This window comes from Neofelis nebulosa, chromosome 17 (assembly GCF_028018385.1).
Source record: "Neofelis nebulosa isolate mNeoNeb1 chromosome 17, mNeoNeb1.pri, whole genome shotgun sequence".
NCBI classification, from domain to species: Eukaryota; Metazoa; Chordata; class Mammalia; order Carnivora; family Felidae; genus Neofelis; species Neofelis nebulosa.
This window is the reverse complement of record NC_080798.1, coordinates 43995149-44015294: the sequence shown is the minus strand read 5'-3', so window position 1 is coordinate 44015294 and position 20146 is coordinate 43995149. Positions and strand designations below refer to the sequence as shown.

General features: G+C 47.8%; 2 protein-coding genes and 1 non-coding gene across 14 annotated transcripts in view; 1 reads left to right on the top strand and 2 right to left on the bottom strand.

Moving 5' to 3' along the window:
- Positions 1-952: 952 nt before the first annotated feature.
- ESRP2 (epithelial splicing regulatory protein 2) lies at positions 953-11282 on the top strand. Of its 7 annotated transcripts, none has more exons than XM_058706188.1 (16): positions 957-1691; positions 1780-1908; positions 3366-3479; positions 3589-3703; positions 4038-4136; positions 4355-4409; positions 4479-4589; positions 4668-4800; positions 4887-4929; positions 5088-5389; positions 5503-5715; positions 5825-6023; positions 6169-6355; positions 6664-6829; positions 6906-7011; positions 11207-11282. In XM_058706188.1, the coding sequence occupies exons 1-15, from the start codon at positions 1494-1496 to the stop codon at positions 6993-6995; spliced, it is 2154 nt and encodes a 717-aa protein (XP_058562171.1). In that variant the 5' UTR covers positions 957-1493; the 3' UTR covers positions 6996-7011; positions 11207-11282. The 7 variants fall into 7 exon arrangements, with proteins under 7 accessions (XP_058562174.1, XP_058562175.1, XP_058562171.1 ...); XM_058706187.1 differs by lacking the exon at positions 11207-11282 and adding an exon at positions 7692-8059; XM_058706192.1 differs by lacking the exon at positions 11207-11282 and having other exon boundaries at positions 956-1691; positions 4452-4589; positions 6906-8059.
- NFATC3 (nuclear factor of activated T cells 3) overlaps positions 8591-20146 on the bottom strand; it is a 140202-nt gene continuing 128646 nt past the window's right edge. For 4 of the 6 annotated variants that reach the window (XM_058706182.1, XM_058706183.1, XM_058706180.1 and 1 more), the window contains one exon: positions 10594-10857. In XM_058706182.1, the coding sequence (XP_058562165.1) occupies positions 10736-10857 (122 nt within the window). In that variant the 3' untranslated portion in view covers positions 10594-10735. Of the gene's footprint in view, positions 10858-20146 lie in introns of all 6 variants that reach the window. The other 2 variants (XM_058706185.1, XM_058706181.1) reach the window with 2 other exon arrangements.
- On the bottom strand, positions 11386-11492 carry LOC131500552 (U6 spliceosomal RNA). Its single transcript, XR_009256356.1, has one exon. It is a non-coding gene; the product is annotated as a U6 spliceosomal RNA (small nuclear RNA).

The window sequence follows — 20146 nt, the reverse complement described above, 5'->3', positions numbered from 1 at the left end:
AAACCAGGGGGAAGCGCTAATCGCCCGTAGCCCGTAGAGGCTGGAATACCTGTCTACTTCCCACTCCCTCCATACCGCCGAGTCCTGGCGCGAGTCAGTTCCGTACTGGACACCTCAGTCTCTTTATCTGTTAAGTAGGGACGCGTTGAAGTGTGGGTTCAGTGGTCAAGGTGTCGGAAGCGCCCCCTCCACCCTGGGCTCTTTCTCCGCCGTCCGAAGGTCCACGCAGAGCCCAGCTCTTACGAAAACGCGAGGCGCGGCTCTCGCCTCAGTTTTGGCGCGGGCTTGACAACCCCACGTCCCTTCTTCCCGCCGGACTCTTCAGTTTCTCAGTCATATAAATGGGAGAACTTAGGGTAGTCCGGAGCGGTCTGGAAACGCGCCGTAAAGGAGCCTCACTAAGCACAATCGGGCGAAAGGGTGTGGGGAGCCCTCCACGCGCGACGGTCCTTATTGGTTTGCTTGTCTCGGATGGAGAAGAGACTGAGGATCTGCAGCCCTCACGCCCCCATTACACGGCCAGTGCGCTCACATCTCCAGGCAACAGGCCCGTCGTCAAGCTGGGAGGGCGACGAAAACAGGCTGCAGTCTCCACCTGGGGTAGAGGTGAGGCTCGAGGCCCAGATCATCCGGCTTAGCCCCGTCTCCCAGTGGCGCTCTCTGGAGTTGGAACGGGGCGCTTTCTGCTTACCAAGTACCGAGGCCTGCACACCTCCTACTGGGTTTTGGCATCGAAGGCACTTCCTGGAGCCAGGCTAAGGCCAGGTCTTCACACCTGTGTGGACGAGCCCTGACCTGTGACTTCTGGTCTCTCGACCCCGTGGCTCTTAGGACCTCTGTTGATCCCTGACCCTCCCCCCAATCCCATTGGCTTATGGTGACTCCCCCCCCCCCCACGCCTAAGGGTGATATCCAATAACTCACCGCCCTCTTTGACCTTTGGTGACTTCTATCATCCCCAGACCGGCCGTCGTGACCCCCACAGCCCCTAGACTGCCTTCTGGTGATTTTCACAAATCCCGTGTGACCCTTAGGGACTGCAGAAAGCCCCTGGCTTTGCATTTTTCTTGGCGTAGGCCTCATGGTGGGGAGGGACTTGGAAGAAGATGAGATCGCCCCAGTAGTTAGGCAGGGCACGCTGGTGGAGCGGGAGTCCGGGCCATGAGCGCGAATCCCAGCCCGGCGTCAGAGCGCGCTTGCCCTGCGTTAGGCTCTAGCAGCCTTCTCCCTCGGTTCCCCAAGACGCCCTCGGTCACGTGGCCGGCGGGGAGGACAGGTAACTCGCCCAGAGGGGGCGGGGGCCAGTAGCCGCCCCGCCCCTCGGGGCGCCGCGGGCGGGTCTCAGCAGCGCCCACTGTGCCAGCCGGGCTGCAGGTGCCGCCCCCGACACACGGTGTCCCGCCCAAACTGATTCGTGTCTGCCGTCGGCCGGTGCGTGCGTGCACCTCGTCGGTCCGCGTGTGTCTGGCCGAGCTCCCCCTTCCTCTGCGGCCATGACTCCGCCGCCTTCCCAGCCACCGCCCCCGGGCTCGAACCCCGCCTCAGACTCCGCCACCGACCCCCGCCCAGGACCTGGACCCCTAGTCGTACTGTTCGGAGCCACGGCCGGTGCGATGGGGCCGGACCTGGGCTCCGACGAGACCGACTTAATCCTCCTAGTCTGGCAAGTGGTGGAGCCGAGGAGCCGTCAGGTACGATGAAAAGGGGGCAGCAGGGTGTCCAGGTTGTTTCAGGATCTGAGGCGAACAGTGGATGATCGGTTACCCCCGCCGCTCGTAGGTGGGGACGTTGCACAAGTCATTGGTTCGCGCTGAGGCGGCCGCACTGAGTCCGCAGTGCCGCGAGGCGAGCGGCCTGAGTGCCGACAGCTTGGCGCGGGCCGAACCGCTGGACAAGGTGCTGCAGCAGGTGAGTGCTGGGGCCCGGGTGAGTGGAGACATGGCCGGGCCGCGGGACATTTCTTGGCGGGAGAGGAGGCAGGCGGCAGGGCCTGGCATGCTGCGACCAACTGGCCTGGGCGGTAGGACGAGTTCCTGTTGTTTAAAAATTTCAGAGATTCCCGCGTGTGCCGGCCATTCCTGGGGGCACCTTACTTTTCAGCCTTTCCAGGGATCCACTCCTACTGAGCCGCGGGATGGAGGCTACGAGACCCCTGCTAGGGTCCCTGCCGGCGTGGCTGTGAGGCTGAGACGCCTCTGGGGACCTGCCTCACCAAGTCTCCCAGAAAAGCAGTCGGAAGCCAAAAGGGCCGAGGGACCTGGTCTTGGCCATAGGTCACGGTCCCTGCCGCCTGCGTCCTCGGCCCACCCACCCTCCTAGGAGACGCAGGAGCGGGGGCGTAGGGCGGGGTCTGCCTCAGAGGCAGACGCCGCCAGGTGTAAGCTGCTCGTCTAGGCCTGTCCCGGCCGGCTGGCCAGGCGTGGGCGCTGTCCAGACCCCGCCTGGAGGCTACCTGACTCCTGAGTGCAAAGGCCCGGGGTGCCTCCCAGCCCTGGCTGGAGTGGGAGGCGGTTCCCATTGCTGTTTTCTTTTCACTACTGTACTTACCCTGTGCCTGACTGTTAAGTGTAATGAGTTTAAGTGCTTTACACGCACAAATACTTTCATTTCTCAACAACTCCTCCGGTGGTTCTTGATTTAGGTACAAAGATGTTGAACCTGAGCCTGCTCCTGAAGGGCTCCCAGGCTAGCCCCTACTTGGGGAGTGTGCTGAAGGAGAACTGGGTTGGTTTGCTCTGGGCCCCCGCTTAGTGCTTATACCTGTTCTCCAGAGGTAGTAAGGCTGCTGGAGACTGGGCGAGGAGTGCTCCCTCCCCCCCCCCCCCCCCCATGAGTAAACAAGCCCGTGCCAGCCGGTCGATAGGGTGTGGGTCAAAGCTCATGCTGCCCCTGGCGTCCAGGTATGGGGCTCTGTCCTTGGATTTTCTCTGCTTCTTGGTTGGTCAGACTTAAGAGGTGGGGCTGCCATTGACCGTGAGCCAGCTGGGCCTCAGGCAGGATTGGGCCTCCCCCACCTGTCTGAGGGTGGTGCCTGGTCAGGGACAGGTTTAACCTGCTTTGCCCCGCCCCTTCCTACCTGCTTATCCCACTCCACCAGGTGTTTGCTCTGGCACCACTCCAGACTCTTGGAGTGTGTGTGATGGGGGCTTGGGTGATATGTGACTACCCCCATTTGGCCTGGAAGAAGTGACCGTGGACTGGGGAGAAAAGGGACACAGAGCCAGACCCAACAGGTGTGGCCAACTCCTCCCCAGGCAGGGTAGGGCTGAACATCTAGCTGAACCAGCTTTGCAGCCTGTGTCCTCCCTCCTCCTGCCCACCCAGCTGTGAGTCTGTCTGTCTCTCTCCCCACTCCCTATCCCCAGTTCTCACAGCTGGTGAGCGGGGATGTGGCTCTGCTGGGCGGGGGCCCCTACATGCTATGCACTGATGGGCAGCAGCTGCTGCGACAGGTCCTGCACCCTGAGGCCTCCAGGAAGGTATGCCACTGAGGGCACAACAGGGGGTAGGGTTCCCAGGACCCCCATCATGGGGGTGGGCAGGGCAGCTCAGTTCCCTCCATTCATGCCCACTCCCATGTGCCCCTAGAACCTGGTGCTCCCCGACACCTTCTTCTCCTTCTACGACCTCCGCAGAGAATTCCATGTGCAGCACCCAAGCGCCTGCCCTGCCAGGGAGCTCACCGTGGCCACCATGGCACAGGGTATCTGTGACCCCAGCAGGGTTAGGGTGGAGGGGAAGCTGCAGGCGGTTTTTGAGTATGTGTGTCCTAGAGGGTTATGTGAACACATGCAAGTTTACATTATCTGCTGGGTCCTTGAGGGCACATGCCTCTGTGTCTGTGCTGGGGTGCACTTGAAATATGGACATATGTTTGCATATGTCTGGGATGGGGACTTGTAAGGGCATATATTACCTGGATCCAAACAAATGTTTGCTGGGACTCTGCATTTGTCCATGTAGGGGACTTGGACCTAGGTGGGACCAAGATTGGTGCTCATGCTGGGATTTCCTCACTGTTTCTTCCCTGTTCATAGACCTGGGGCTGGAGACAGATGCCACAGAGGATGACTTTGGGGTCTGGGAAGTGAAGACAATGGTAGCTGTCATCCTCCACCTGCTCGAAGGGCCCAGTGGTAAGGTTCCCCTGCCACCTGTCACCTGCTCTCAGGACTGGGTGAATGTCTACCTCTTAACTTTCTCAAAGTCCCCCTCCCCACTTGTTACTTTCTTTGAGACCACAGGTAGATGCTCCTTTGTCACCTCATCCCCCTCAACTGTCCTCTTTTTGCAGAGCTTGGTGGGGAGACCCCCTCCACCAGACCCTGCTGACCCCCATGCCATCTCCTCTCAGGTCAATTGTTTTCGAAGGCAGAGGTGGTAAAGCAGAAATATGAGACAGGTCCTTGGTGAGTGTGGGAGCAGGGGTGGGGGTGACAATAGCTGGACAGCTCTGATTCTGTGCCCTGCCCCCACAGCAGCAAGGCCGATGTGGTGGACAGTGAGACTGTAGTTCGGGCCCGTGGGCTGCCCTGGCAGTCATCAGACCAGGACGTGGCTCGATTCTTCAAGGGACTCAACATTGCCAGGTGGGTACAGCAGGCAGGATGGGTGGCTCAGGAGGGCAGGCCCGCCCAGGAAGCACTAACCCAGCACTGGCTCCGCAGGGGTGGTGTAGCACTCTGCCTCAACGCCCAGGGCCGCAGAAATGGCGAGGCCCTCATCCGGTTTGTGGACAGCGAGCAGCGGGACCTAGCGCTGCAGAGACACAAGCACCACATGGGTGTCCGCTATATTGAGGTGGGGCTTTGGGCTGGGAGTGAAGAAAGACAGAGCTGAGGCCAGCCAGGCTGGAGACCCATGGGCTGCCCCCACTGTACCCACAGGTATATAAAGCAACAGGAGAAGAGTTTGTCAAGATTGCAGGGGGTGAGTGTGCTCCCAACAGCACCTAGTTCCCTTGGTTCTTGATCCATGTCCCACTTGCCCACCACCCCCTGCCTTTCTGCTCCCCTGTGCCAGGTGTAGGTGGGTATTTGGAAGGGCACAAATGAAGTCAGTAAGTGACTCCCATGCCTCCCACCAAGGCACATCACTAGAGGTGGCTCGTTTCCTGTCACGGGAAGACCAAGTGATTCTGCGGCTACGGGGACTGCCCTTCTCAGCTGGGCCGGCAGATGTGCTAGGCTTTCTGGGGCCAGAGTGCCCGGTGACTGGGGGTGCTGATGGGCTGCTCTTTGTGCGCCACCCTGACGGCCGGCCCACTGGTGATGCCTTTGCCCTCTTTGCCTGTGAGGAGCTGGCACAGGCTGCGCTGCGCAGGCACAAGGGCATACTGGGTAAGCGATACATTGAACTCTTCCGGAGCACTGCGGCCGAGGTGCAGCAGGTGAGCACCCAGGGCTTTCCCTACCCTCTGTGTGATCCTCCAGGGTGCCCCTTCCGTCCCCTGTGCACCGGCCCTACTCGGCGTGACCAGCCTGTTGCTGCCTTCCTTACCAGGTCCTCAACCGCTATGCATCCAGCCCACTCCTTCCTACACTCACTGCTCCACTGCTGCCCATCCCCTTTCCACTGGCAGCTGGGACTGGGAGAGATTGTGTACGCCTTCGAGGCCTGCCCTACACAGCCACCATTGAAGACATCCTTAGCTTTCTGGGGGAGGCAGCTGCTGACATCCGGCCCCACGGTGTGCACATGGTGCTCAATCAGCAGGTGAGGCTGCTGCCAGTGGGGAGACACACATAACTAGGAAGGGGTGTGTGGTTGGGAGTAAGGCATTCTTGCATACGACAGATTGCTTACAAGACCACCATGTGTACAGGGTCGGCCGTCAGGTGATGCTTTCATCCAGATGACATCAGCAGAGCGGGCTTTAGCTGCTGCTCAGCGTTGCCATAAGAAAGTGATGAAGGAACGCTATGTGGAAGTGGTCCCCTGCTCCACAGAGGAGATGAGCCGTGTGCTGATGGGAGGCACCTTGGGCCGTAGTGGCTTGTCCCCTCCACCCTGCAAGCTGCCCTGTGAGTGTCTCGGGCTGGGGAAAGGAGGCATGTGGGGGCCAAGCTGTTGTAACTCTCACTTTCTACAGTGGGGACTCCTTTCTGACTGCCTCATCCAGGGCAGTGCTGGGCTCCCTGCAGATGCACTCTCTACTTCTGCCTCCAGGCCTCTCACCACCCACCTACGCCACCTTCCAGGCCACCCCAACACTCATTCCCACTGAGACGGCAGCTCTATATCCCTCTTCAGCACTGGTCCCGGCTGCTAGGGTGCCTACTGCTCCCACCCCTGTTGCCTACTACCCAGGGCCAGCCACTCAACTCTACATGAACTACACAGCTTACTACCCCAGGTATCTGCTGCTAAGAAAACTCCAGTCTTGTCCCCATCCTGGTTTGGGGGAGGGTCATGATCCCCTTCCTCACCAGATAATCCAAGGTCTGTTAGAGCTCAGACTTATACTAAGATGGACACGGGAGTGACAGATGTGGCCTGGCTGATGCCATCTACAAATCAGAATGGAGATGACTCTGTAGAGGCAGAGGTTTTAGGCAGGAAGAACTGAACTAAACAAGGCACAGGCAAAGGAAGAGGGAGGCAGGTCTTGGTCTAGGCCATAAACGGGACTGCTTTCCTAAATTCCTTCCTCTCCCATCCTAGCCCCCCAGTTTCCCCCACCACTGTGGGCTACCTCACCACACCCCCTGCTGCCCTGGCCTCTGCTTCCACCTCAGTGTTGTCCCAGCCAGGAGCCCTGGTCCGTATGCAGGGTGTCCCATATACCACTGGTATGAAGGATCTGCTCAGCATCTTCCAGGCCTATCAGGTGAGGTGTGGCTGGAGGGCTTGGGAACCTGATTGAGGCTGGAGCTTCCTCCCCTAAATCTCTTTCCCTTCTGCAGTTAGCCCCTGATGACTACACCAGTTTGATGCCTGTTGGTGACCCGCCTCGCACTGTGCTACAGGCCCCCAAAGAGTGGGTGTGTTTGTAGGTGAGGGAGCCAGGAGGTAAGATCTGGCTGATGTCTAACATGACTCTCTTGCATCCAGAAAACCAGCACCCTCAACCAGGTGGCTTCTTTCTGGCTTGTCAGAGCTCTCAGAAAGCACCTAGAGGAGCTCAAGCCCTAGCTCCACCTCCCACTTATTGCCCTGCCTGTTCACCCCAAAGACGATGGCTGGACCCTACATGCAGGACTGGGGGTGGAATTGTGTTACCCTGCTCCCAACGGCCTGATCTGGGCCTCCTGAGTAGCATCGAGAGTCTTTGGTCAGCTTTGGCCATGGCCCATACCCTCAGATTCTGTGGGGCTGATGTCCACAGCAGGCTTGTTTTCTTTTTAAAAATGTAAGCCCTGGTGCCTTCAACGTATGACTCCTGGGAACTTCTGAGTAAAGATCCCAATGTTCTACCTTCCCCTATCCCTCCTAGTGGGGGGCAGGGAGGCAGAGAGTGCTGGCCCCAGCTCCCACGATACTTGGACCTCAATGGCCACGTTGTGCCAGGTGGTCCCATCTAAGGGACTTCCAGCTTGGCACAAGCTTTGTGGCAAAATCACAAGCTGTTTTGATGGACTATACTGCAATATCCCCAGAGGACACTAGGGGGCAGGAGGCCCTCACACAAGAACTCAGGCTCAAATTTTAAAGGGGACTTTCTGCCTACTTTTCATGCACACCTTGGGCAGGCCAGTTGTCCTGAATTCAGCAGACACCGTGGAATGTCCTTTGCACCCATTAGAGGGTACAGAACTGAAGCTTCGGAAGGAATTTGGAACTCTACTCACTCCTCCGTAAAATAAACAAAGGTTCTAACCAAGTGGACTTTTTAAAAGCCAAAGTCTCCTTAGCTTCGGACCCCAGAGTGAGGGGCTCCACACCTGCCCCAGGCAGAGGAAAACTCAGGCAGATTTCAAGGACACCGCTGACCGATCACCATTTATTATTTCAGCACTGTAACTGAGGAACCTGAATTGCTGGCTCTTCTCTGTTATTTGTGTAAGGAGCACTATACTCCTACAAAAGGTTTTAAAATACAAAATATGTAAGAAAACAATCCCAAGTGCTGTAAACACAACTGAGATCCAGTTCCTTAACTGAACATTGCCCATTTTATAAAATATAAGGTTTCAACTTTAGCTCACCTGAGCCTTAAAGATGACCATCTGTTCGGAGTATTAAAAACAGGGTTTCATAGGCAGACCCAGCAGAGCTCTAGTGATAGTGGTTAGCCCTGGGCAGGGTAGGTTGCCCTTCAGACAGCAACACCACATGTGCACCTGAAGACAAGACCTCTGTTCCCTTTCAAGCTGTTTTCAGCCATGTTTCTGTGTGTATCTCTAGTAAGCAGAAGACTGCTTAACCCATGGCTCAATTCAAGATCTAGCACAAGCTGGAAGGGGTAGGAGTGGGTGCTAGGACATGCCCAGTTGCTAAACGTTGCTACTGAAGTCAACTTGCATAGTTCAGTGGATGTGTGCTTTAACACCACTTATGTTGCACAAAGGATTAAAGTCTTTACCTCCAAAGCCAAAAAATACTGACTCGTAAGCCAAAGATTTTACAAAATGATACAAGACTGCTCATATAGTATATAAAGCTCTATTTTAAAATTTAACTTTTATTTTAAATAGGAAAGCATTTCTAGTGCTACAGGCATCAAGGTATTTAAAAGGCATCAAAATTTGGTGCATAGCAACTCTGGATCATAGAGGCTTTTATTCTTGAGGGCAGCAGAGCAACCCCCAAAGGGTCTTGTAAGGGGAACTCTTACAAGAACCTCCTGTGAGGCAGCTACCCCAGGGGCAAGAGGGAGGAGGCAAGTCTGACCAGCTGTCTGAAACTTCGAGTCAGGGACCGCCTCCCACAACCCCTCCAAACCAAAGGAAGCTGTGGGCTTCCAACTACAGGCCCTGAAGCAAATCTCATTATCCACACTCTGACATAAAACTTACTTTAAAAAGAAAATCTAAAAACACCCAGCTCCAGGAGGGACCAGAGTGATTTGCTGAAGGACAGACATTTTTTCTCTAACTAGTTTTAAGGAAAAAATATAAATCATCATGGTTTAAAGAAAAAGAAAAAAAAAAAAACAACCCATACTTCATCCTGTAGGAGGTCAACAGCTCCTACCCGGCTGACTAGAGGTGGTGGGCAATGAACTGGCTCCCTCTGCCTAGGCCCCACTTGGCTTCAATAGAGAGTCCTGGCATCCAGAACTCCTAATCCCCAAGAGTAACAACATCAAGCCCTTTGACCAGCTCAGCACACTGTCACACATAATAGGCACTCAAAAAATTTGCTTCCTGAATAAATGAAATTACATGAGTTCGTTTGAAAACATACTGCAAGCTTCAGGGGCTTTGAAATGGGCCCGGCCTTAGAACAGGTACCTAATCCCATTAAAGGGAGGGATAAAGGGGGGTTTGGAAAAAGTACCCAACTGGGGCACCTCCTTTGGTAGACAGCAGGCTGGAGTTTCTTGCTGGCCCCGGCCTTGGGCACCAGCCTCACCAGCAGCAGCACCAGGGTATCTTTGGTGTGGAGGGTCAGGTCTATGATGCTACTGCATGTTTGGGTTTGCCCCAAAGCCTTTGGGGGAAAAGGCTGGTTTTAGGCCACATAGACGGGACACGGTAGGCCAGAATCATTTTAGACTGTAAACAGAATGAGGGATAAGCTTTCCATGCCACTGTGAATCTTAAAAAGCTTCCCATCTGGAGTCCTGCATTTTCTCTACTGTTCTAAAGCATAGCTCATTTATGCTTAGCTTATGACACAGCATGGCCTCTAGAAATTAGTTAGAACCAGCAAATTTGCCTAAACCATCATGAGACTGTGGCTTCAAAGGTTACAGAGCAGCCAAATGAGGATACTCCCATGTGGAAAAGGTCTGGACCAGAGGGCACAAAAGGGAAAAGCAGTCCACAGCCTACTTGTTTGCAGGATGGCAAGATATTAACGCTACGAAGCTAAAACAACCCACCTTTCAAAGTCACCTTACGTGTAGCTATCTTATCCAAGGCCCTGAGGCAAAAAAGCAATTTCAACATGGAGTCAGTATGGAGAGATTGCAGAAAGATCACCTAGAAAGTTACAAAAGGCTATGCTCTGGAATGTCATTTAATATTCCAACACTTCAATGATTGGAATGGTCTCCTCTTACTTTAACAGTTTACTTTTATAAAGAGGTATGAGCTACATTTGGCTTTATTTCCTATAAATCTATGAAAGGCTTTAGGACATGCTGTTTCTGAGGCATAGGTGTGGGCTTGGGAGAATTTTTTTTTTTTTTTTTCTATTATGTTTGCCTCTGGAAGGTTTTATCAAAAGTTCCTACTTTAAAAATAATCATCAAAGCTAAAGAGTCCTTCAAATGACCATAAAGGAGTACAAATCACCAATCATAGCTAAGCAACCAGGTCACTTGCAAAAGCAGCACCTCTGAAATGCGAGAGCCTGCTGCATTCACACTCAAAAGCACCCATCATATAAAAGTATCCTATTTAAATATAAAAAGCAAAGCTCATTTCCCCAAAGCTCAGTCTATGCTGCTCTTGTTCTTTCACAATCTACCCAAGGCCTGAGGTGGAGGAATGCTGATTTCCCCACATATAGTGATCCCAACTCCTGGCGCCAGTCCTGAAGGCCACAGAGTTGGAAACCCAGGGTCCAAGGAGAGAAACATGCTGAGAAGTACATGGTGGTAGACACATGGCTGCAGGGAGCACTGTCAGAGCCCATCGGATCTTCCCAAATCCAGGGAATCGGGACCAGGGAGGGGAGCCTGCCTGCTCGCCCCTGTTCCTTGGGAAACAGAAATCTGGGACATGTCTCTCCCAATTATCTCGTTCACTGAAAAACAAGAAAAGGGAGAGTGATTAGTGACCTTTGTGTGACTGACCATATGATGCTTAATGGCGAGTTCCACTTCAAAGACATTTTTTCCCTCTCCATGGTTTTCTATAAAGGTAAATGCAGTGCTTTAAAGCCTGCTCCTGGATGGAATGAAGACCTCCTTCCAGAAGCTGTTCCAGACACCTCTTTCCCTTTCAGTTCAGTTTGGGTTGGGAAGGGAGATGGCTCAGAGAATAGGAAACATTTTTACCCTCCCTCTAAAAGCTTATGCTCTAGAGCAAAGGATAGGATATATCTGAAATGTGTTAACATTCACCTAACTTTTCCTTAATTTACATCTCTACAGGAGGGTTTTCCCTTTCTGATTCCTGCAGTGTACCTGTATGAAAAGTGAATGAAAATAAATACTTTGGTGAGAATAAGAGATTTGGAAGTTATTTTGTTATGCTAATAAACCATTCTTTACTATATGGGCCTTTTTTATTGTTTCTCATCCTTTCAGAAAAGACCTTGCTTTTTCTTTTTTTTAACATGGACCACTTTGTGAATTTGCATGTCATCCTTGCGCAGGGGCCATGCTAATCTTCTCCATATCGTTCCAATTTTGGTATATGCACTGCTGAAGCGAGCACCTTGCTTTTTGTTGGTTTCTGTGACAAGCCAAGCATTCCTAGAAGCATAGTGCTCTGTGAGGTCTAATACAAAAAACTCCAATCTTAAGAAGCGAGTATGGAAAGAAAACCCCAAAGTCCCCCTCAGTAAGAACCTTCAGTTCTCTCATCATGAGAATTCTTTGCTTTGAAATGAAAATTCTTTGCTTTGTCAACTGAAGATTATACTCCTAAGCCTATATTCAAAAGAACTGAAAACATACGTCCACATAAAAACTTACGCCTGGGTGGTTCAGCTGGTTGAGCATCTGACTCTTGATTTCAGCTCAGGTTATCATCTCATAGTTGTGGGATCGAGCCCCACATCAGGCTCCACACTGAGCTGAGTGTGGAGCCTGCTTGGGATTCTCACTTTCCCTCCCCATCTCCCTCACTTGTATGCCTGCACTCTCTCTCAAGATACACATTAAAAACAAAAAAACTTTGTACCTGAATACAAATTCATAGCAGCATTTTCATAATAGCCCCGAAGTAGAAACAACCCAAATACCTACCAGGTGATGAATGGATAAGCAAATTATGGGCTATCCATAGAGGGAAATATTATTCAGCTTTCAAAAGAAATGAAGGGGTGCCTGGGTGGCTCAGTCGGGTGGGCGTCCGACTTTAGCTCAGGTCACGATCTCGTGGTCCGTGGGTTCGAGCCCCACATCGGGCTCTGGGCTGATGGCTCAGAGCCTGGAGCCTGCTTCTGATTCTGTGTCTCCCTCTCTCTCTGCCCCTCCCCCGTTCATGCTCTGTCTCTCTCTGTCTCAAAAATAAATAAACGTTAAAAAAATAAAAATAAAAAAAAAATAAAAAGAAATGAAATTCTAATACATGCTACAGCATAGGTGAACTTTGAAAGAATTATGCTAAGTGAAAGAAATCAGACACAAAAGATCATATATTGTCTGATTCCATTTGTATAAAACAGCCAGGACTGACTAACCACACAGACAGAAAATAGGTGGTTGACAGAGGAGTTATGGTGAGGAAGAAAGGGGGATGACTGCTAACAGGTATGGGATTTCTTTTTGGAGTAATAAAAATTTTCTAAAATGAGATAGTGGTGATATTGCAGAACTCTGTGAATATACTAAAACCACTGAATGGTATATTCTCAAGGGTGAATTTTATAGCAATAAATTATATCTCAATTCAGCTGTTATAAACAAAAATAGGCCAAGACAAAAAAAGTTCTATACTTAGAATGTGATGTGATCATACAGCCAAGGAGACACTAATAGTCACTTAAAAAAACTTCAAGTATTAACAGCTTTTTTTTTTCTTTTAAAGAGAGAGAATTGAGAGAGACAGCATGAGCAGGAGCCCAATGCAAGGTTTGATCCCATGACCCTGGGACAGTGACCTCAGCCCAAATTAAGAGTGCAATGCTCAACCTCTGAGCCACCCAGGCGCCCCTTTCAAGTATTAACATCCAATCTTTTTACAGTTCAGGTAATTTAAAAAAAATTTTTCAAATTCATATACTCATGGCTATCAGAAAGGAACATTCACTTCATATTTATTGAGCATCTATGAGAGTTTGCAACTGAAATTTTATATCTTATTTCAATCTTCACAACATTTTAAGATAACTATTACCCCACTTTACAGATCAGTTAACTGAGGCTTTGACAGTTCACCTAATTTGCTCAGTAAATAGTGGGATCAATTTCCAAACACCTATCACTTCTTGGAGGCCAAGAGTAGAGAAACTGGTTGGGCGGGGGGGGGGGGGGGGGGGGGGAGGGGGGGGTGGAATCATTTAGACAAAGAAGATGCAAAAGATCCAGACACATGTGTTGATGCCAGGGGAGGGAGAATGAGTGTGTTAACAGAGAGGAGAGGGAGTCAGGAAAGAGAGAATATAAAGGGGACATAAATAGACAAGGCAGCCGTTGGCACCTGTTATTCCAAGCCACATAACGAGCAAGGAACAGTGTTTTCAGTGTGGATTCCATGTTTAAGTCAATGGGCTAGTCTCATGCTGAGAGGGAGCCCAAGGATGGCCCATGATCTCCATGCATAACCTCTAACATAATACATCACATTAGATTATCAGTAGGGGTCATCATTATCTGTCTCTCCAATAGCCTGTGAGCTCCTGAAGGGCAAGAACCTTACTAATGAGGAAACATCAATTTCAGATGACTGAATAAATGGATCCTAATTCAATACAATTTCTTGGAGACTATTGGGAACTAGTATACTGAAAGTTCAGTAGGTGATAGGATAGGAAGGGGACCAGAGAATGTTATTAAAACTAACACATGACATCTGATTTTGATTTTGACAGTCTCTATGTGTCTATTTTAGACAGGTCTCCCAGCTGTGGCAACAAGCCAAATATAGAAGCAAGTACCAGCTGTCAGTCATCTTTTCCCAACACTTATCCCTTCCAAGGATGGTGACTTCAGAGATGTTCCAAGCTGCCATGTAACATTGTTAAATTATCTCACTGTTCAAGTTTTAAAACTACAAGGTGATTACAAATGGTGCTTTATCATCATCAAAAACCAGGACGCCTGGGTAGCTCTGTCAGTTGAACATCCAACTTTGGTTCAGGTCACAATCTCAGTCCATAGGTTTGAGCCCTGCGTCAGGCCCTGTGCTGACAGCTCAGATCCTGGAGCCTGCTTCGAATTCTGTCTTCCTTTCTCTGTCCCTCTCCTGCTTGTGTGCACACTCTCTCTCTCTCTCAAAAATAAACATTAAAAAAAAAATAAAAAGACAACCCCCCCAATACAATGTATTGTTTTCCTGTGTCTTTATGAGAAAGTCAGTGCTTACATTTTGAGGATGAGGGTATATATCCAGCATTATCCACCCACTTACCAAGTACACTTTGATGATAAACACATCATTTTTTAAGGTAGCCAGGTAATGCTGTTTATAGCAAAAGCCTGATCAAAGCTATGTTATTTCTGCTCCCCTTTATCAAAGTTCTGTTGTTCTTTTGCCTGTTGTGCCTAATCTCACACAGCTGAAGCAATCTGGAAGGTTCCTTGACTGGGATTTAAGACTGTAATAAAGCTAAGAAGATTTTGCACAAAAAAGCACTCAAGCTGACTATACTCAAACATACTTTAACACATAATATTAATACATAATAATTAGTAGATTTAAGTTCCAGTAGGGCAGGGACATTATCTATCTTGTTCTCCACCAAACCCTTAGAGCTTGGTACATTCTGAGTGCTGAGTAAAATTAACTTGCCAAGTTAATCTTTTAATATAATTTGGGGACTTGGAAAAACAACAACAAGAATATATGCTCAAATAATTGCTACAGGTGAATAGTGAATACGAATTTTAGGACAAGGAGTCAGAACTACAACAAAGCAGTCCTTTTGCCATCCTTTAGCAAGGACTCTAGCGCAGTGCAGTATACAGAGTCAACTGCTCTTCTTCGCATTTCACTTCTCCCTAAGGCTGGGAGCTTTGGGCTCAGGCGTCTACCTCTAGATTCCTGAAATATCTTTCCATTGTGATCAAAATTTGAGTGTCAACTTAAGCAAGTTAAAATTATTACTGGTAAACAAACTTATGGTGTAATTTACATGTAAATTATCAGCAACATTTACAAAACAATATTTAAGTTACTTTTTAAAAACATTTTTTTAATATTTATTTTTGAGAGAGAGACAGAATGTGAGTGGGGGAGGGGCAAAGAGAGAGGGAGACACAGAATCCGAAGCAGGCTCCAGGCTCCGAGCTGTCAGCACAGAGCGTGCTGCGGGGCTTCCTGAGTATAGATGACATGTTGCATTAGTTTCAAGTGAACAACTTAAGTGATTTGACATTAAGTTATTTCTCAAAAATACTAAGGCTTACAACTTCATTTTCCACTTTCTTTTAATATATATATGCATGAATTTATTCATTTATTTAAACCCTAGTCTAGAAAGTATGTGAGATGGCTTTTTTTCCCCACCAATTTAAGAGCAGAAAGAGTTGTATACCCCTACTATACAATTTTATCATTTCTCTCCTTTAAAGAGTAAAGTGAATTAAAAACATAGAACAAGAGTCAACAACCCTCAACACCCATGTGAACAGGTTATATGGGTCACAGCATTTGGCCCACTTGTGACAGGTGCCATCAACTCCCACTAACCCAACACCTGGATTGTCTGTGCCACCACAACAGAAGCAGTCAGAACCATGAGCAATATTTGCTGTAAGAACAATTTTTTTTATACAAAAATTGCTATCCAAATTACCAGTCCATTGGAATGCTATTTCTCCACAAAAGAATATGGTGTCTGAGTAACAAAAGGCCTCTTATTTAGAGCTTAAGGTTTCAGAGCTAGAGCTGACAAGCATGGTATGGTATGAAATCTCACCATCCGGGGGAGAGGGGCAGGGTAACAAGACACTGCTTCTGGAGTAGGCAGATACACAGTCATGTATGCAAAAGCCCAAAAGGGCCTTTCTAACAAGCAACTGAACATCTTGGAGCATTTCTGTAAAGTATTTCTGGGTATAATTAGACTCCATTTATGTGTTATTTCATCTTGAAACTGCAATGAACATTCATCCAAGTTTGGCAAATTCACCTTTTCTTCCCTTCCCTGTACCCCAAGTTAAAGGTATTGTCTGGTGAACCATTTTATGGAGACATTATTGTTTTAAGCTGATTTATTTATGTATTTAGAGAGAGAGAGACAGACAGACAGACAGACTGGGGAGCTGGATCTGCACTGCCAGTGTGTAGCCCAATGCAGGCTTGAACTCATACACCATGAGACCATGACCTGAGCCGAAATCAAGAGTTGGGATGTTTTAACAACTGAGCCACCCAGGCACCCCTGGAGAAGTTTTTTGGGGTTTTTTTAGTTTTTAATTTTTTTAAATGTTTTATTTATTTTTGAGAGAGAGAGGGATAGTGCATGAACAGGGGAGGGGCAGGGGGAGTGAGACACAGAATCCAAAAAAGGCTCCAGGCTCTGAGCTGTCAGCACAGAGCCTGACACGGGGCTTGAACCCACAAACTTTGAGATCATGACCTGAACCAAAGTCAAACACCTAATGGACTGAGCCACCCGGGTGCCCCTGGAGAAGTTATTTTTTACAAAATGAAGATTGCAATCATTTTCTGAATTTTACTTGAAATGAAAAAATGAGAAATTTGGAAATAAATAGAAATGATTTTAAATGGATGAGAAACATAGAATAATAAACCATAAAGTAATACTAGAACAGTTTTGCTAAGATAGACTTAGGTTTTTGATGAGTTGTAAGAATACCATCTAAACTAAATACATTAAATAACTGAATTCACTGATTTATGGCATGACCTGAAGAATTAATCTGTATTTATAAAAGTTTGATTAACATACCTTCTTAAGCTAAAGACAAAAGAAAAAAAGAAAAAAAAGTTCCTGAAAATTTAGAAGGTGTCTATAGTAGACTGCTAACTGTCCTAATTCATTCTTAAGTAATTGAATTTAACTTGTCACATGGCCACTTAGCTACAAACTACATTCACAGCTTCCCTTTCATAGGTAGGTATGGCCATATAATTTGTTCTTTTCCAATGAAATGTGAATAAAAGTGTATCTTACTCACTGCAGACTCAATAACCTCTTCCCTTCCTTTCCCCCTACCTCTAGCTTCAAAGTGGTGACTCTACTCTGACAATACCTAAGGAAATAGAGGAACAATGAAATAAAGGAATCCTTATCTCTGGATTAACCTGGGGTGTAAGAGAAACTTCCAATGTGGTAAAGCCACTGTATTTGGAATCTCCATTATAGTAACCTAGCTTATACTGTTAACAAAAATAAAACTCACCACCATAAAGTAACACAGAAAGAATAATTAAGTATTTTAAGAACCAAAATAACCAGTTTGAGCTTTATCACACCAAGTTTTTAACTAAGTCATTTTAAAATTCACCCTGAATACTAGACAATTTCCAACCACAGGACAACCTGAATATATATATACCGATCAAAAGAGACCTTTTACTTTTAACGCTAGCTTTAAAAAAAAGTTTATATATTTGTTTTTGAGAGAGAAAGAGACAACATGAACAGGGGAGGGGTAGAGAGAGAGGGAGAGAATCCCAAGCAGGTTCTGCACTGCCAGTGCAGAGCCTGACTTGGGGGTCAACCTCATGGACTGTGAGATCATGACCTGAGCTGAAATCAAGAGTTGGACACTTAACCGATTAGCCACCCAGGTGCCCTTTCACACTAGCTTTTAATACTAGTACAGGAAAATTATGACACTTGTTTTCAATGAACCTGACTAGGGGGGTATCAGTCTTGTTACTGAGAGTCCTTTCTTTTTTAAGAAATTTCTTATGTGTGTGATGCTATACTCAGTGTCATACAGACCTTTCCTCTAAAAAAGGTTGTAACTCAAAACATTATTCAAAGAAAAACAGTATATCTCCAGCTGAGTAAACACTACACAGGTACCTAAAAGTGTATTCAAGTATCAGCATGTATCCTTTTGTATCAGCAAAAAGTGAAATGTGAAAAAATAAAACCCCCAAATCAAAAACCACTTCTTTTTTGTGTTAAGACGTTGGATTCAGAAAAATTTTAAGATTATAAGAAGATTCCTTCCTTATACCTATTTTTTGTCACATTGTACATTTTCTGTGAGTAGTCTTGTCCACTTTAAAAAAATTTTTTTTAGGGGCGCCTGGGTGGCGCAGTCGGTTAAGCGTCCGACTTCAGCCAGGTCACGATCTCGCGGTCCGTGAGTTCGAGCCCCGCGTCAGGCTCTGGGCTGATGGCTCGGAGCCTGGAGCCTGTTTCCGATTCTGTGTCTCCCTCTCTCTCTGCCCCTCCCCCGTTCATGCTCTGTCTCTCTCTGTCCCAAAAATAAATAAAAAACGTTGAAAAAAAAAAAAAAATTAAAAAAAAAAATTTTTTTTAATGTTTATTTATTTTTGAAGGAGAGAGACAGAGCATGAGTGGGGGAGGGGCAGAGAGAGAGGGAGACACAGAACCTGAAGCAGGCTCCAGGGTCCAGGCTGTCAGCACAGAGCCCGATGCAGGGCTTGAACTCACGGACCAGACCGTGAGTGAGATCACGATGTGGGCTGAAGCCGGACACTCAACCGACTGAGCCACCCAGGCGCCCCCTGTCCATTTCTAAATACATACTGTTGACACCCAAATTTCTGACCTCCAGGGGCCTAACCTGAGCTCCAAAGCCATAAATCTACATGGCGCATTCACCATCTGAGCTACAGATGCTATATGCTTCCCTCTTGAAGACATGCTCCAAGAATTTTTCTTCACTCTTCCAGCTCTTCAACTGATCTACCTACCTTCCCTTCTGGATCTTTCTCAACATTGAGAAGTATGTATGTCTATCTTAAACAAGCAAGCAAACAAATAAAAACCCTAGACTCCATGTAACCCTCTATATCTATTTTTTTCTTTCATTGCTTAACTTTTTTTTTTTTTTTGGGGGGACTTGGCAAAGAAAGCTTTTTTGTTTGTTTAGAGAGGGAACAAGTGAGTGAGGAGTGAGGGGGAGGGGGGAGGGAGGAGAGGGAGAGAGAGAGACAGAGAGAGAGAGAGAGAGAGAGAGAGAGAATATCCCACGAGGGACAGAGAAAAAGACTGGGAGAGAGAAGCAGGACTCACCCAAAGCAGGCCCCAACTGAAGCACGCCCTGTGTTCACCTGATTCAGGACTTGAACTCGCAAACTCTGAGACCATGACCTGAGCTGAAGTCAGATGCTTAACCAACTGAACCACCCCCAGGTGCTATGATTGCTTAATATCTTAAAGGAGTTATCTACACTGCCTGCTGTTTCTATGTTCTTACTTCCTGTTCACCCCTTAGTCATACATTGATCCCCTCATTCCACAGAAATGCTTCTTACCAAGATCACTAGGACCAACTTACTTATTGCTTCATGCAAGGGAAGAGCTATGGGGTAAACTCTAAAAGAGAGCAAACTTTAATCTTTGGTTCAGCTGAGATATAACTAGGGTGAATTACTTAATCTTCCAGCGATAAAACAGACAAGTCATGGGGTTGTAATGTACAGCATAGGAAATATAGTCAATAATATTGTAGTAACTTTTTATGGTGAGAGGTGGCAACTAGCCTTATCACAAGCATCATTTTGTAATGTATAAAAATAGCAAATCACTGTGATAGACACCTGAAATGTAACAGAATATTATATGTCAACTATACTTCAATTAAAAAAAAAAACAACCTTCAGGTTGTAACTCTCCTTAGACAGATGCAGGAATTTAGTTGCTATTTCTACTCCTCTCATGACTAGAGACAAGAGTGATGTGAGACCAGGGTAGGCTCAGTTTCTGGGAGAAGCCAATGTTTTGGTGCCTTGTCTAATCAGGAGGCTTAGTATCTCATATATAAAGATCTGGGTAGTTCCCTTCCAAATCTAAATTCATTAAATTTAAATTCAAATGGCATGTTGAGAATTACAACTTATATATTTATAATTTCTATCACATATGTTCTCAGTGGCTTTCAGAGTCTTTATTCTATTACTCAATTAGAAAAAATTTTCACGAAGCACCTGGGTGGCTCAGTCGGTTAAGCGTCCGACTTCAGCTCGGGTCATGATCTCACAGTCCGTGAGTTCAAGCCCCGCGTTGGGCTCTTTGCTGACCGCTCAGAGCC

What these genes read in the sequence shown, in the direction of transcription:
- ESRP2 (XM_058706192.1), top strand. Translation starts at nt 1,494, where the DNA reads ATGACTCCGCCGCCTTCCCAGCCACCGCCCCCGGGCTCGAACCCCGCC. An exon ending in TGGAGCCGAGGAGCCGTCAG is followed by an intron (nt 1,692 to 1,779) that starts GTACGATGAAAA and finishes CGCCGCTCGTAG; the next exon opens with GTGGGGACGTTGCACAAGTC. An exon ending in TCCACCCTGCAAGCTGCCCT is followed by an intron (nt 6,024 to 6,168) that starts GTGAGTGTCTCG and finishes TTCTGCCTCCAG; the next exon opens with GCCTCTCACCACCCACCTAC.